This window comes from Palaemon carinicauda, chromosome 33, assembly GCF_036898095.1.
Source record: "Palaemon carinicauda isolate YSFRI2023 chromosome 33, ASM3689809v2, whole genome shotgun sequence".
In the NCBI taxonomy this organism is placed as follows: domain Eukaryota; kingdom Metazoa; phylum Arthropoda; class Malacostraca; order Decapoda; family Palaemonidae; genus Palaemon; species Palaemon carinicauda.
Genome location: NC_090757.1, coordinates 19,553,524 through 19,568,523, shown reverse-complemented (window position 1 = coordinate 19,568,523; position 15,000 = coordinate 19,553,524). Strand labels below are relative to the sequence as shown.

The window sequence follows — 15,000 nt, the reverse complement described above, 5'->3', positions numbered from 1 at the left end:
GACAGGGGAGAATGCGGAAAGATATGCCAGCCTATTCGGTGATCTCAGTATTGTCAGGTATATGGGGACAGGGGAGAATGCGGAAAGATATGCCAGCCTATTCGGTGATCTCAGTATTGTCAGGTATATGAGGACAGGGGAGAATGCGGAAAGATATGCCAGCCTATTCGGTGATCTCAGTATTGTCAGGTATATGAGGACAGGGGAGAATGCGGAAAGATATGCCAGCCTATTCGGTGATCTCAGTATTGTCAGGTATATGAGGACAGAGGAGAATGCGGAAAGATATGCCAGCCTATTCGGTGATCTCAGTATTGTCAGGTATATGGGGACAGGGGAGAATGCGGAAAGATATGCCAGCCTATTCGGTGAATGTTTAGGCAAAGACAGAATGAGCCGTAATATTAGCTAAGCTACAACCCTAGTTGGAAAAGCAAGATGCTATAAGCCCAAGGGCTCCAACAGGGAAAAATAGCCCAGTGAGGAAAGGAAATAAGGAAATAAATAAACTATATAAGAAGTAATGGACAATTAGAATAAAATAAGGAAATAGATAAACCATATAAGAAGTGATGAGCAATTGAAATAAAATATCTTAAAACAATAACATTGAAACAGATATTTCATGTATAAACTATAAAAAAGACTTATGTCACCCTGTTCAATATGAAAACATTTGCTGCAGGTTTGAACTTTTGAAGTTCCACTGACTCAACTACCCGATTAGGAAGATCATTCCACAACTTGGTAACAGCTGGAATGAACCTCCTAGATATGGTTATTGCCATGAACGGCTGCACTGTCTCATCGCATTGCCAAAAGAATAATTCCATTGAAATCAGGAGATTCTTTAAGTTTTGGAGGTAAATGTCGATAAAATTAAGCTTCCAGAAAGAAGACCTTTTCCTTTTTTCAAACTTTCTTCGTTTTAGGTTTTTTTTCTTTAGAGAGAGAGAGAGAGAGAGAGAGAGAGAGAGAGAGAGAGAGAGAGAGATTGTAGCCCTGACTCTCATTATATCTCCTCTCTTCGCTGTAATTGTTAGTGCAACTCTCAATGTTCCAAAGATTTTATCCCTCTTAGTAAGTTATCAGATGAATTGTGAACCAATTAACACTGATCACTTAATCATCAGGGAAAGTTCATAAAAATAAATCATTAATTTTGATATACGGTAGTTCTAAAATGATAAATCAATGAACAAGAACTAAAAAATACCCGTAAACCAAGTTAACATTGAATACTTGGCATAGAAGCAAAATGTGATCATAAGTGTTAAATAAAGTTTGCATATACTGTTTGTAATTGGTAAAATAAATGGCATATGATTCAGGGAACAGATAAATTTTGAACAAAAATTTTGTAATTTTGTTAAATTTAATCTAAGAATTTGTCATGAATTTAGTAATTTTATTAAAAGTAATCAAATAATTCGTCATGAATTTAGTTATTTAGATAAACTTAACCTAACCATTTGTCATGATATTAGTAATTTTGCTCAATTTAATCTAAGAATTTGTCATGAATTTGGTAATTGTGTTAAACTTAACCTAAAAATTTGTCATGAATTTAGTAATTTAGTTAAACTTAACCTTAGAATTTTACTTGAAATTAGTAATTTTGTTAAATTTATTCTAAGAATTTGTCATGAATTTAGTAATTTGGTTAAATTTACACAGATTTGACAAATTGTTTCTGAACATACATTTAGTAATTATGTTAAACTTCGACTAAAAATTCTTCATCAGACAATTTTGGATCTTGAATATAGAACTTCAGAAAATCAAAAATCAAGAAACTTGGAATTTTCCTAACAATTGTACCAACCGTGTGTCACACAATTGTACATAATTATTTTGTATATATTATGCTTGTATCTGCGCTCTTCCCTCGCACTAAAAAGAACCTGAATGATCATGTCTCCGTTTTGCTCTGTAACATTGTCTGTCTCTCGAACAGGTCATGTCCTGTTGCCTTGAGGTTTTGTATATAAAGAAGAGTGTTCCTTAATAAATAACTCAGTCGTTTCCAATCTGCCTTTGAGTTCACATCTCCTCTCTCGGCCCGTCACATTGGTGACCCCGGAAGTCGACTCGCTCCCACTACCTTCCACCCCCACTTCCCTCGCCCCTCCATCGTTGGTAATATGACGGAGGCGGACTCTACCCCAGCAGTTGGCACTGCGGCCGCTCCATTGAAACTTTCACCGTTCGCTAGCGGAGAAGCGTTCGCTTGGTTTCAATGCGCTGAAGTCCACTTTCGTATCAGGGGCGTGACTCGCTCAACCACCAAAGCGGATTATGTTCTCGCGGCGATACCCGAGGACACCTTCCCAGAAATATCCGACTGGCTTTGTGAACAAGGAGACACCCCAATAGCGTATGACGTCCTCAAATCTTACCTTCTGCAGCAGTACTCGCCGTCGCCAGCCGCCCGTATAGCAAAGCTTTTTCAGCTCTCGCAACAACTGTTGGGGAACCAAAGGGCTTCGCTTGCCCTCAGGGAAATGACCAGTATCGCTCGCCTTCAACCTGCCGCAGACGGCTCTCCACGTGAGGTGAACCTACTCCGTGCCCTTTGGATACGCCGTTTACCTGAACCTGTGCGTGCTGCCATACCCGATGTCGATAGTTTACCCATAAAGGACTTGATGACCAAAGCCGACGCCCTTATGGACAGCCACTTCAAGACCTCCATCAACGCCTCCACCCCTGACGACGAGGATGCCTATTCAACGTCAACCGAAGCTGACATGAATGCCGTAGGACATACACGCCTACCCCGTGATGTGCCGAAGCGGCGACAAAGCCGCCCACCACCCACCAATCGCTCGCGCCCCAACGAACGACTTCTACAGCCACTTACTACCTCCCATCCGCCGCAGTTTTGCTACTACCACTTCAGATTCTGGGCAACCGCGAAGAAATGTGCCAAAGATTGTCAGTGGCCAAAAAACGTGTAAGTAGGCCATCGCTTGTGGCGGTGGCCTCCCATATTTCTAATCTTTTCTTTTTACAGGATGCAGGAATGGGCGTGCGATTTTTGGTAGACACGGGTGCTTGTCGTTCTCTTTTGCCAAGGAAACTCTTCAAGGCACAACGTAGTCTGTCTACATCTGCTGACGTCCGCTTGGTAGCTGCCAACGGATCTGCGATACCCACCTACGGTTACGAGAACCTCACATTATCGTTCGGAAACGGTAAATTCAATTGGAAGTTTCTCGTTGCTGTCACAATGCCAATCCTCGGTGCGGATTTCCTCTCTCATTTTCACCTTCTGGTCGATGTCGCCCACCGACGATTGGTCAACGCAGACTCGTACTTGTCGACACCTCTTCAACCCGCCCCCTCTAACCTCGCTCTCCACATCACCGCACCCACGGATGCCTACGCCCACCTCCTCATGTCGTACCTGGAAGTGTTCCGTCCAGAACTTCGCCAAACGCCCACGGTTCCTGCCAAGCACGGTATTTATCACCATATCAAGACGACGGGACCCCCAGTCTTCGCAAAATTCAGACGTCTGGCACCGGAACGATTGGCAGCCGCCAAACAGACGTTCGCCGAAATGGAGAAAATGGGCCTTTGCCAAAAGGCCTCCAGCCCATGGTCGTCACCCTTACACATCGTTCTGAAGAAAGACGGCTCCCTCCGTCCGTGCGGGGATTACAGGCGCCTGAACATGCAAACAGAACCGGATCACTACCCCCTCCCAAACATTGCCGACGTGACCTCCTACCTGCACAAAGCGAAGATTTTCTCTACGCTCGACCTCCTGAAGGGGTATTATCAGGTGCCTATGAACCCAGAAGACATCCCCAAGACCGCCATCACCACTCCGTTTGGCACATACACCTTCAATTACTCCTGTTTTGGCCTTCGTAATGCTGGGGCAACGTTTCAACGTCTCATGGATGGCATCTTAGGGGACCTCCCTTTCTGTGTATGTTATGTGGACGACATACTTGTGTTCTCCTCCTCAAAAGAGGAACACCTCCATCACCTGCGCATCGTGCTCGACCGCCTGCAACAAAATGGCCTTGTAGTCCGGTACGACAAGTGTACCTTTGGCGCCAACGAAGTGTCGTTCTTAGGGCACCGTATCACTCATGAAGGAGTCCATCCCCTCCCTGAGAAGGTAGCAGCCGTTCAGAATTTCCCCACGCCCTCGACCGTCAAAGCTCTGCAGGAATTCTTGGGCATGATCAACTATTATCACCGTTTTCGGCCAGCCATTGCCGCCACTCTTGCTCCCCTCTACGCCTCCCTCAAAGGCAAGCCAAAGGACCTGAAGTGGGGTCCCCTTCAAGAAGCGGCCTTCTGCAATGCAAAGAAGGCCCTATCAACTGCTGCGGCTCTCACTTTTCCTATCCCACATGCCCCTCTCCTTCTCTCCACCGATGCCAGCGACGTCGCTATTGGTGCAGTACTCAAAGCCCATTGGCCTTCTTCAGGAGAAAACTGTCCAAGGCAGAATCGGGTTATTCTACCTTCGATCGAGAATTGCTGGCGGTGCACTTGGCTGTCCGTCACTTTCGCCATTTCTTAGAAGGTACGCCCTTCGTCATTCGTACAGACCACATGCCTCTGGTGCACGCCTTCACTCGACAGTCTGACACCTGGTCCACCCGTCAACGCCGACATCTCTCCGCCGTGGCTGAATACAATTGCACCCTCCAATACGTCCCTGGGAAAATGAATCCCGTTGCCGATGCCCTGTCAAGAAACACGTTGGCTGCCGTTCAACTGGGATTGGATTACAACGCCCTGGCTGAAGCCCAACGACAGGATCCAGAGTATCAAGCTTGTAGGACATCCTGCACGTCCCTCCGTTGGGAGGATTTTCCCCTCGAAGACTCCAACACCACCCTCCTCTGTGACGTCAGTACTGGTAGACCGCGACCTTGGATTCCTGCTCCCATGCGCCGACAGGTGTTTGATTTCATCCACGGCCTTAAACATCCCTCATGCCGTTCTACTGCACAGCTGCTGAAGGCAAAGTTCATTTGGCACGGCATTTCTAAGGATGCTAAGGATTGGGTCCGTGCCTGTACTTCTTGCCAAACTTCCAAAGTACATCGACACACGGATTCAGGAGTGGGCACCTTTCCTCAACCTCAGCGTCGTTTCGCACACATTCACGTCGACGTTGTAGGCCCTCTACCCACATCACAAGGACATCGTTACCTGTTTACCGTCATCGACCGCTCCACTCGTTGGCCTGAAGCCATTCCCATGGAAACTGCAACGTCCGCCTCATGTACATCTGCCTTACTCTCTGGATGGATTTCAAGATTCGGTATCCCTGAGCATATTACTTCTGACAGGGGAACAATTTTCACCTCTCAATTATGGACGTCATTAGCGAATCTCCTGGGCATCACCCTACATCAGACAACGGCTTACAACCCCGCTGCCAATGGAATGGTTGAACCTTTTTCATAGCACCCTCAAAGCAGCTTTGATGTCCCGCTGCAAGGATTGCAACTGGTTTACTCAGCTTCCCTGGGTTCTCCTTGGACTAAGGACCACTCCTAAAGACGCCGTCGACGTCTCGGCAGCCGAAATGGTGTACTGTATGGCGACCCGTTGGTCGTCCCTGCCGAATTTTTTCCTTCTACAACCTCCTCCGACGATCTCCAGCGCAGACTTATAAGCCCCCAGCAAAGCATCACATACCAACGGACTTGCACTCTGCAACGCACGTCTTCCTGCGCAACGACACCAGCAAGCCACCACTAACGCCCCCTTACACGGGCCCTTTCCTTGTGATCCGACGCAGTCCGAAAGCATTCCTCCTAAACATTCGGGGCAAAGAAGACTGGGTCTCCATTGATCGTCTAAAACCTGCTTATCTTCTGCCAGATGACCCGCCTACAGTTCGCGTCTCTAGATCAGGGCGCCCTATTTAACATGTACAGTATGTCATTTTTAGGGGGGGAGCCATGTACCAACCGTGTGTCACACAATTGTACATAATTATTTTGTATATATTATGCTTGTATCTGCGCTCTTCCCTCGCACTAAAAAGATACTGAATGATCATGTCTCCGTTTTGCTCTGTAACATTTTCTGTCTCTCGAACAGGTCATGTCCTGTTGCCTTGAGGTTTTGTATATAAAGAAGTGTTCCTTAATAAATAACTCAGTCGTTTCCAATCTGCCTTTGAGTTCACATCTCCTCTCTCGGCCCGTCACACAATATACAAACTTCGAGTCCCTTAATAGTATTATGTTTCCAGCTTGGCCAAAGTCATAACCCCATTAAGGGAAGATTCATTTGTATAGGACCAGAATACGTATTTACCTAACCGAGCGTAACTCTTATTGTAAACATTGGTTGTTCAGATTAATGAGACAACATTTACATATTTACAATCTTGATTTAAGTTGTTACTAATTACTGCCAGATTTGACAACAGATTTCTGTATTTCTTTTCTTTATGTTGTTTGAAATCATGTATACATTATATAACAAAAGAGATCAGTTCTTTGGCTTTCACATACGACATTCCTTTAACATAAATAATCGTATAACACTGATTGAGACATTTCTTAACATTCACAGTTAATCTATGTGAAATACTTGACCAGACATTTTAAAAATGCGAGAAATTCACCCATCATTTTCTCCTAAGCTTAAATAACTTCTTAATGCAGTAGTACCTCAGGTTATGAGTAACTGAATACTAGCAAATCAGGATACGAGACTACAAATACGAATTTTGGTTAAGTATTATACGTCGGTGTGCGAACTAAAATTTATAGACAAACGGACAGTTTTTGTGGACCGGCACGAAATTAGTGACGCTGAACAAGGAAGCAGTCAATCTGATTTCAACCACATTTTAAATAGCGTTGTCTCTTGATAGGTTCCGCCTTAAAATCGAATCTAAGTTTAGAAAAAAAATTATTATCATTAGTCAAGTTCCAAGCTTAGTTTGAAAAACAAATAACTTAGTGTAATTACTCTTCTTCTTCTTCTTCTTCTTCTTCTTCTTCTTCTTCTTCTTAATTTTAATCTACCTCTCGCATTCCCTATTCGTTCACGTGTATGTCTGCCTACCTCTCAGTTACTTTTCCCTGAGCTCATAAATACACCCAAGCGTTATCTGCAAAATGTGAAATGCATTGTATGAATAAGTGCTCGAGGCATCATAATTTTGAAATGATATATGCGCATATTTTCTTCTCATATCCAGATGCAAAGCCTCATTCGTATCATGCACGTCCAAATGTCATCCGGGAGTCATTGTTTCTTTATTTGTAAGGATTCTTTTTTTTTTCTTTGTGTGTCTGACAATACGAGAAAATGACTTTATCTTTTTTCTGGGGGTGTGGGGGGTTGGAGGGGGGTGGCTAATTGTATCCGCCATTCTGTCCGTGGGCTCATCTGTTTTGCTGTCTGTCTTCCTGCCTACTCTTTGTTCTGTCTTCATCTGCTTGTTTTTCATTTCTAGCGGACAAAGGAAAATTGTATGATTGAAGCAGACGTCTCTCATGGCTGAGCTTACGGGTTCTACATCTTCATAAAAACACAGTTCTTTTTCTTACATTTTATGTACTTGTGTATGTATACATTCGTACACTACGTTTGATAGAGGCTTTTGCCTTCCAGGATGAATGATTAAATTGGAAATGTATAGAGACGGAATATATTAAATCATTGAATTAAGGGTGTACTGTGACCCATTGACGTCACTGGTCTAAAATAAGTAGTGCGAGAATTAATTTTCTTAGTTTGTTATCTCTTTAATGACTATTGAAATGAAGGAATACTTAATATTTGGGGTGATATCTTAAAATAGGGACAGAAGCTGTAGATTTGTTGCAAGGGGGACCAAGCTTCTGAATAAACAATGTTTCTAAATGTAGCGAAGAGTGTTTATCAATAGAAGAACATTTCTCATTCCATCCATGATTTGGGTTAGGCCTGGCGGTGCAAGGAAAAATGAATAGAGGCTTGTAAAGTCGGGTATTCAAGAGGCCGTCGAAATTATTATCTTTCTTTCTCCACATACATACACACATATGTATATGCATATATAAATCAGCTGTTACTAGTTCACTGCAGGACAAAGACCTCAGACATATCCTGCCTTTCTATGCCAGTTTATACCAGCAAATTTCCTAGTTCGTCAAGCCATTGTCATCTTTTCCTTCCTCTCCTGTGTGTATAAAAGTCTATATGTGCCAGTGAGAGAGAGAGAGAGAGAGAGAGAGAGAGAGAGAGAGAGAGAGAGAGAGAGAGAGAGAGAGAGAATTGATCATTGGAATCGCCATGCATTGGAGGCGGCAGAAACCCCAAAAGATTATGTCCTCTTTTGCAAGTGTCGTACCTTGGCAATATCCTTTAATATCCAGCCGAAGAATAATCAGACTCTTATCTTCTGATTTCCCCCGAATGAGGCGGACCATTTTCCCCTAAGAATTTTCCCCCCGCAGCTGATTGTTTGACGCTCTCCCCCCGGGGAGGAAAATTGGGGAATTGGGGACCTTCTTGGAGGCAGGTTTCTCAAGATTTTGATTTTACGGTCTTAACGTTATTGCTGCATTTACATGAATTCGCAGTTGGGGCTTAATCTGATCATACTTAGGACATGGTTTCTTAAAGGAAATGGTATTGCCTGAATGCAAGTCGGGTTTGGCGGCAAAGTTATGCTGCTTCGGACTTAACGAAGTTTCCGCAAGTGGAATAAACGAATTCTGTGTAAGTGCCAAGCGCCAATGAAGGGCCTCCTCTCCCCCCACTCCCCCCCAAAAAACGGAAAAGATATTCTCATGTGTTAATTATACCGTGAAAATAGTGGAGAACTTTTTCTAATTTATCGTGGATTCCATATAAATGAGTTTATGTGGTGGCCTATTGGAGACGTTCTACCTAACGATATTCTCATTTAAACTTACATATTAATTATCTTATGAAAATAGCGGAGAATTTTTAATTGTTGTAATTTTTCATAAATTCCATATAAATGTGTTCATGTGGTGGCCTATTGGATACGTCTCTACCTAGATTATGTTAATTATCCCATGAAAATAGTGGAGAATTTTTTCAAATTTTTTATGAATTCCATATAAATGAATTTATGTGGTGGCGTATTGGAGACGTCTTTGCCTAAAGTTCTTCTAATTTAAACTTACATATGTTAATTATCTCATGAAAATAGTGGAAAATATAATTTCTATTTTTTTATAAATTCCATATAATTGAGTTTATTATCTGTTGGCCTATTGGAGACGTCCCTGCCTGGCGATCACCAGACTACGGTTTGAGTCCTGCTCAAGGTCGATAGTTTTTTTTTGTAGTATCGGCAACCTCACCATCACTGTGAGATAAGGATAGAGATTTTGGGAGAGCCTATAATTCTACCTGCCGAGTCATCGGCAGCCATTTCCTGGCACTCCCTGGTTCTAGCTCAGCTTGGGCTTGGGCACTGATCATTTGGATATATGATCAGTCTGTATGTCATTGTCACTGTCCCTTGCCTCTGCCATCCATGAGTGGCCTTTAAACCTTTATGGTAGAGTTGTTTAAGGGAAATATTAAGACGCCATAGAATTGTCTAAATTTAACTTTCACTGATTTTGATTTCATTATTTTACTTGGTTTTGTTTACCTTGAGATAATGTAATCAGATTTCGCTCATCAGCTATGCACGGTTATATTTTCCCCAAGTTTAAACATTTGAAAAAAGATGTTTCTAAAGTTTTATGGAGACATAAAGTACAGAAGAGGAGTTTTTCCAGAGCATTTGCAAAGAAAACCACAACAGAAATGGACTTCCATTTTTTTTGCAGGTTGGCATTCTATTTTCTTTGGTTTTGGTCTTGTTTAGATAGTTTCGAAAACTATTCCAGAGCCTGGTCCACTCAAAAGCGCTGTTTACTGAGGTCAAGCCCCAAATACTCAGGCATGCAAGGGTGGAGAGAGAGAGAGAGAGAGAGAGAGAGAGAGAGAGAGAGAGAGAGAGAGAGAGAAGCAAAACTGGTATGGGTGTGTTACAAGGTTTCAAGATTCAAAGGTCCCCCTTTAAAGGTTTAAAGGCCGCTCATGAATGGCAGAGGCAAGGGACAATGGCATTACCTTAGCAGAAAGGACAATGCCCTCGAGACTGATAATATATTTACATATGATCAGCGCCCAAGACCCCTCTCCACCCAAGCTAGGACCATGGAGGGCCAGATAATGTCTGCTGATGACTTAGCAGATAGAACTATAGGCTCCCCCAAACCCCCCCCCCCCATCCTTAGCTCAATAGGATGGTGAGGTTACAGCGACCAAAGGAACTAACGAGCTTCAGCGGGACTCGAACCCCCAGTGTGGCGATCACCAGGTAAGAACTTTACTAACGGGCCAACACAACCCTTAGTAGCAATAGCTGTTGTATGATATTTTCATCTCCTGAAGCCCTTCTCCACCCATTCAAGTAAATAGGTCCCTATTCCTAGCTCATCACAAAGACAGTAAGATCATGTTGCCAGTCAAGACCATCAAGCCGTGAGCGACGTTTGAACATTGTATTTGCAATTGCTGGATAGATGGACAGAGGGACAAACAGCTAGCAAAGTGTGTTCGTCCAAGGATTTATAGAAATATATATATAATTTTTTTTTGCGTTATTATTTATTCAATATCACAATAAACTAATATAAATATGAACAAAATATTTTTTTTTTTCGTATTCATGTACTTACTAAATATGTGCAGTGCTACGAAGAAAGTATGATTGATTTGCTAAACTGAATTAAGCAAATTATTTTTCGTTTCTTCCTCAGGACCAACAAATGTCAATGTTTCCCTGGATCTTCACTCCCTGGTCATTGATGATAAGAGACAGGTAGGTCAACCAATTTTCATCTCTCTCTCTCTCTCTCTCTCTCTCTCTCTCTCTCTCTCTCTCTCTCTCTCTCTCTCATCTCTCTCTCTCCTTATTCAAGTTTTATGTAAGATGTTATAGTATATTAGGATTTTATTGTTTTAATAGCTTTAATGTACGTTTTCTAACCTTACAGTAGTTGGTGACCTGATGTAAATAGAAAACCCAATGTGTATGATTATTATTATTACTCTCTCTCTCTCTCTCTCTCTCTCTCTCTCTCTCTCTCTCTCTCTCTCTCTCTCTCTCTCTGGTGACTACATTTCTGTATTCTAGCCATGAATTTGAATTAATCCATTAGGGATGGTAGAATGTCATGCAACTCTTAAACCATGGAATATTTATCTCTTTAGGACGAATCCAGGAAGCCGATGTGTCGTTTTCTTTGTAATGTTTCATACAATTTCTAGGCGAAAATATTCATTTGATTTGTAATTTAAAACTAAGATTTGAATTATTTTAGAGCATTATTAATTTTTTTCACTATTTAATATCTGAGATAGAACAAAAATTAACCGTTACTGTGGTAGGGAGTTAAATGGCAGGACAGGATTAGAAATGAAACTATGAAAGATATTAGTCGAGTGCCATATGTGAATGAGATCATAATAAGTGGTAGATGGAGATGGTTTGGGCATGCTTTTCGCACTCCTCAAGAGAGATTAGTTCACCAAACTTTAAACTGGACTCCACAAGGCACTAGAAGAGTTGGAAGACCCAGGCCTGCATGACTGAGAACTATTTAAAGTGAAGTGGGAGATGATAGAGACGACCGGTGAAATCTAACCGAGGCCCTTTGCGTCGGTGGGCGTGGGAGGAAATGATGATGATGATGATGTGGTATGGAACGGATATTACCAGTTTGATACAGCTACCTTATGAACTGTCACTGGCTTGGGATTCTAATGCACCGTGTTGAATGTCAGAAATATCTAATATAGGGTTGTGGACCCAATGGGAGAAATAAATACTTCTATGGGTTCAAGCAGATATTTGGGGTCCGTCTTTGAATTGTGGACTGTTACAGCAGTGGCAATTAGAAACAAAGCATGGATATCATTTTTGTAGAGAGATGGGATGTACCATAGAGTATAGGAGACTCATTTGATGGTTGTGGATCCCTCGGTAGCTGCAAATTATTATTATTATTATTATTATTATTATTATTATTATTACTAGCCAAACTACAACCCTATTTGGAAAAGCAAGATGCTATAAGCCCAAGGGCTCCAACAGGGAAGATAGTGTACCAACCGTGTTTCACACAATTGTACATAATTCCTTTTGTAAATATTATGCTTGTATCTTCGCTCCTCCCTCGCACTAAAAAGAACCTGAATGATCATGTCTCCGGTTTTGCTCTGTATCATTGTCTGTCTCTCGAACATGTCACGTCCTGTTGCCTTGAGGTTTTGTATATAAAGCAGAGTGTTCCTTAATAAATAACTCAGTCGTTTCCAATCTGCCTTTGAGTTCACACCCTTACTCGGCGCCGTCACATTGGTGACCCCGGAAGTCGACTCGCTCCCACTGCCTTCCACCCCCACCTCCCTCGCCCCTCCATCGTTGGTACTATGACGAAGACAGACTCTACTGCAGTTGGCGCCGCGGCCGCACCATTGAAACTTTCACCGTTCGCCAGCAGAGAAGCGTTCGCTTGGTTTCAACGCGCTGAAGTCCACTTTCGTATCAGGGGCGTGACTCGCTCAACCACCAAAGCTTATTATGTTCTCGCGGCGATACCCGAGGACACCTTCCCAGAAATATCCGACTGGCTTTGTGAACAAGGAGACACCCCAATAGCGTATGACGCCCTCAAATCATACCTTCTGCAGCAGTACTCGCCGTCGCCAGCCGCCCGTATAGCAAAGCTTTTTCAGCTCTCGCATCAACCGTTGGGGGACCAAAGGGCTTCACTTGCCCTCAGGGAAATGACCAGTATCGCTCGCCTTCAACCTGCCGCAGACGGCTCTCCTCGCGAGGTGAACCTAATCCGTGCCCTTTAGATACGCCGTTTACCTGAACCTGTGCGCGCTGCCATACCCAATGCCGATAGTTTACCCATAAAGAACTTGATGACCAGGAAGCTGACATGAATGCCGTAGGACATACACGCCTACCCCGTGACGTGCCGAAGCGGCGACAAAGCCGCCCACCACCCACCAATCGCTCGCGCCGCAACGAACGACTTCTACAGTCACTTACTACCTCCCATCCGCGGCAGTTTTGCTACTACCACTTCAGATTCGGGGCAACCGCGAAGAACTGTGCCAATGATTGTCAGTGGCCAAAAAACTTGTAAGTAGGCTATCGCTTGTGGCGGTGGCCTCCCATGTTTCAAATCTTTTCTTTTTACAGGATGCAGGAACGGGCGTGCGATTTTTGGTAGACACGGGTGCTTGTCGTTCTCTTTTGCCAAGGAAACTCTTCAAGGCACAACGTAGTCTGTCTACATCTGCCGACGTCCGCTTGGTAGCTGCCAACGGATCTGCGATACCCACCTACGGTTACGAGAGCCTCACATTATCGTTCGGAAACGGTAAATTCAATTGGAAGATTCTCGTTGCTGACGTCACAATGCCAATCCTCGGTGCAGATTTCCTCTCTCATTTCCACCTTCTGGTCGATGTCGCCCACCGACGATTGGTCAACGCAGACTCGTACTTGTTGACACCTCTTCAACCCGCCCCCTCTAACCTCGCTCTCCACATCAGCGCACCCACAGATGCCTACGCCCACCTCCTCACGTCGTACCCGGAAGTTTTCCGTCCAGAACTTCGCCAAACGCCCACGGTTCCTGCCAAGCACGGTATTTATCACCATATCAAGACGACGGGACCCCCAGTCTTCGCAAAATTCAGACGTCTGGCACCGGAACGATTGGCAGCCGCCAAACAGACGTTCGCCGAAATGGAGAAAATGGGCCTTTGCCAAAAGGCCTCCAGCACATGGTCGTCACCCTTACACATCGTTCTGAAGAAAGACGGCTCCCTCCGTCCGTGCGGGGATTACAGGCGCCTGAACATGCAAACAGAACCGGATCACTACCCCCTCCCAAACATTGCCGATGTAACCTCCTACCTGCACAAAGCGAAGGTTTTCTCTACGCTCGACCTCCTGAAGGGGTATTATCAGGTGCCTATGAACCCAGAAGACATCCCCAAGACCGCCATCACCAATCCGTTTGGCACATACACCTTCAATTACTCTTGTTTTGGCCTTCGTAATGCTGGGGCAACGTTTCAACGTCTCATGGATGGCATCTTAGGGGACCTCCCTTTCTTTGTATGTTATGTGGACGACATACTTGTGTTCTCCTCCTCAAAAGAGGAACACCTCCGTCACCTGCGCATCGTGCTCGACCGCCTGCAACAAAACGGCCTTGTAGTCCGGTACAACAAGTGTACCTTTGGCGCCAATGAAGTGTCGTTCTTAGGGCACCGTATCACTCCTGAAGGAGTCCATCCCCTCCCTGGAAGGTAGCAGCTGTTCAGAATTTCCCCACGTCCTCGACCGTCAAAGCTCTGCAGGAATTCTTGGGCATGATCAACTATTATCACCGTTTTCTGCCAGCCATTGCCGCCACTCTTGCTCCCCTCTACGCCTCCCTCAAGGGCAAGCCAAAGGACTTGAAGTGGGGTCCCCTTCAAGAAGCAGCCTTCTGCAATGCAAACAAGGCCCTATCAACTGCTGCGGCTCTCACTTTTCCTATCCCACACGCCCCTCTCCTTCTCTCCACCGATGCCAGCGACGTCGCTATTGGTGCAGTACTCGAGCAGGTGGTCAAAGGCTCGCCCCGCCCATTGGCCTTCTTCAGCAGAAAACTGTCCAAGGCAGAATCGGGTTATTCTACCTTCGAACGAGAATTGCTGGCGGTGCACTTGGCTGTCCGTCACTTTCGCCATTTCTTAGAAGGTACGCCCTTCGTCATTCGCACAGACCACATGCCTCTGGTGCACGCCTTCACTCGACAGTCTGACGCCTGGTCCGCCCGTCAACGCCGACATCTCTCTGCCGTGGCTGAATACAATTGCACCCTCCAATATGTCCCTGGGAAAATGAATCCCGTTGCCGATGCCCTGTCAAGAAACACGTTGGCTGCCGTTCAACTGGGATTGGATTAC

General features: G+C 44.4%; 1 protein-coding gene across 1 annotated transcript in view; it reads left to right on the top strand.

Annotated features, from left to right (window-relative positions):
- The window catches only part of LOC137626082 (glycine receptor subunit alpha-3-like), a 217,138-nt gene that overhangs the window by 130,776 nt on the left and 71,362 nt on the right, over window positions 1-15,000 (top strand). The window contains exon 4 of the mRNA XM_068357165.1: window positions 10,776-10,837. Coding sequence (XP_068213266.1) covers window positions 10,776-10,837 — 62 coding nt within the window. The remainder of the gene's footprint in view (window positions 1-10,775; window positions 10,838-15,000) is intronic.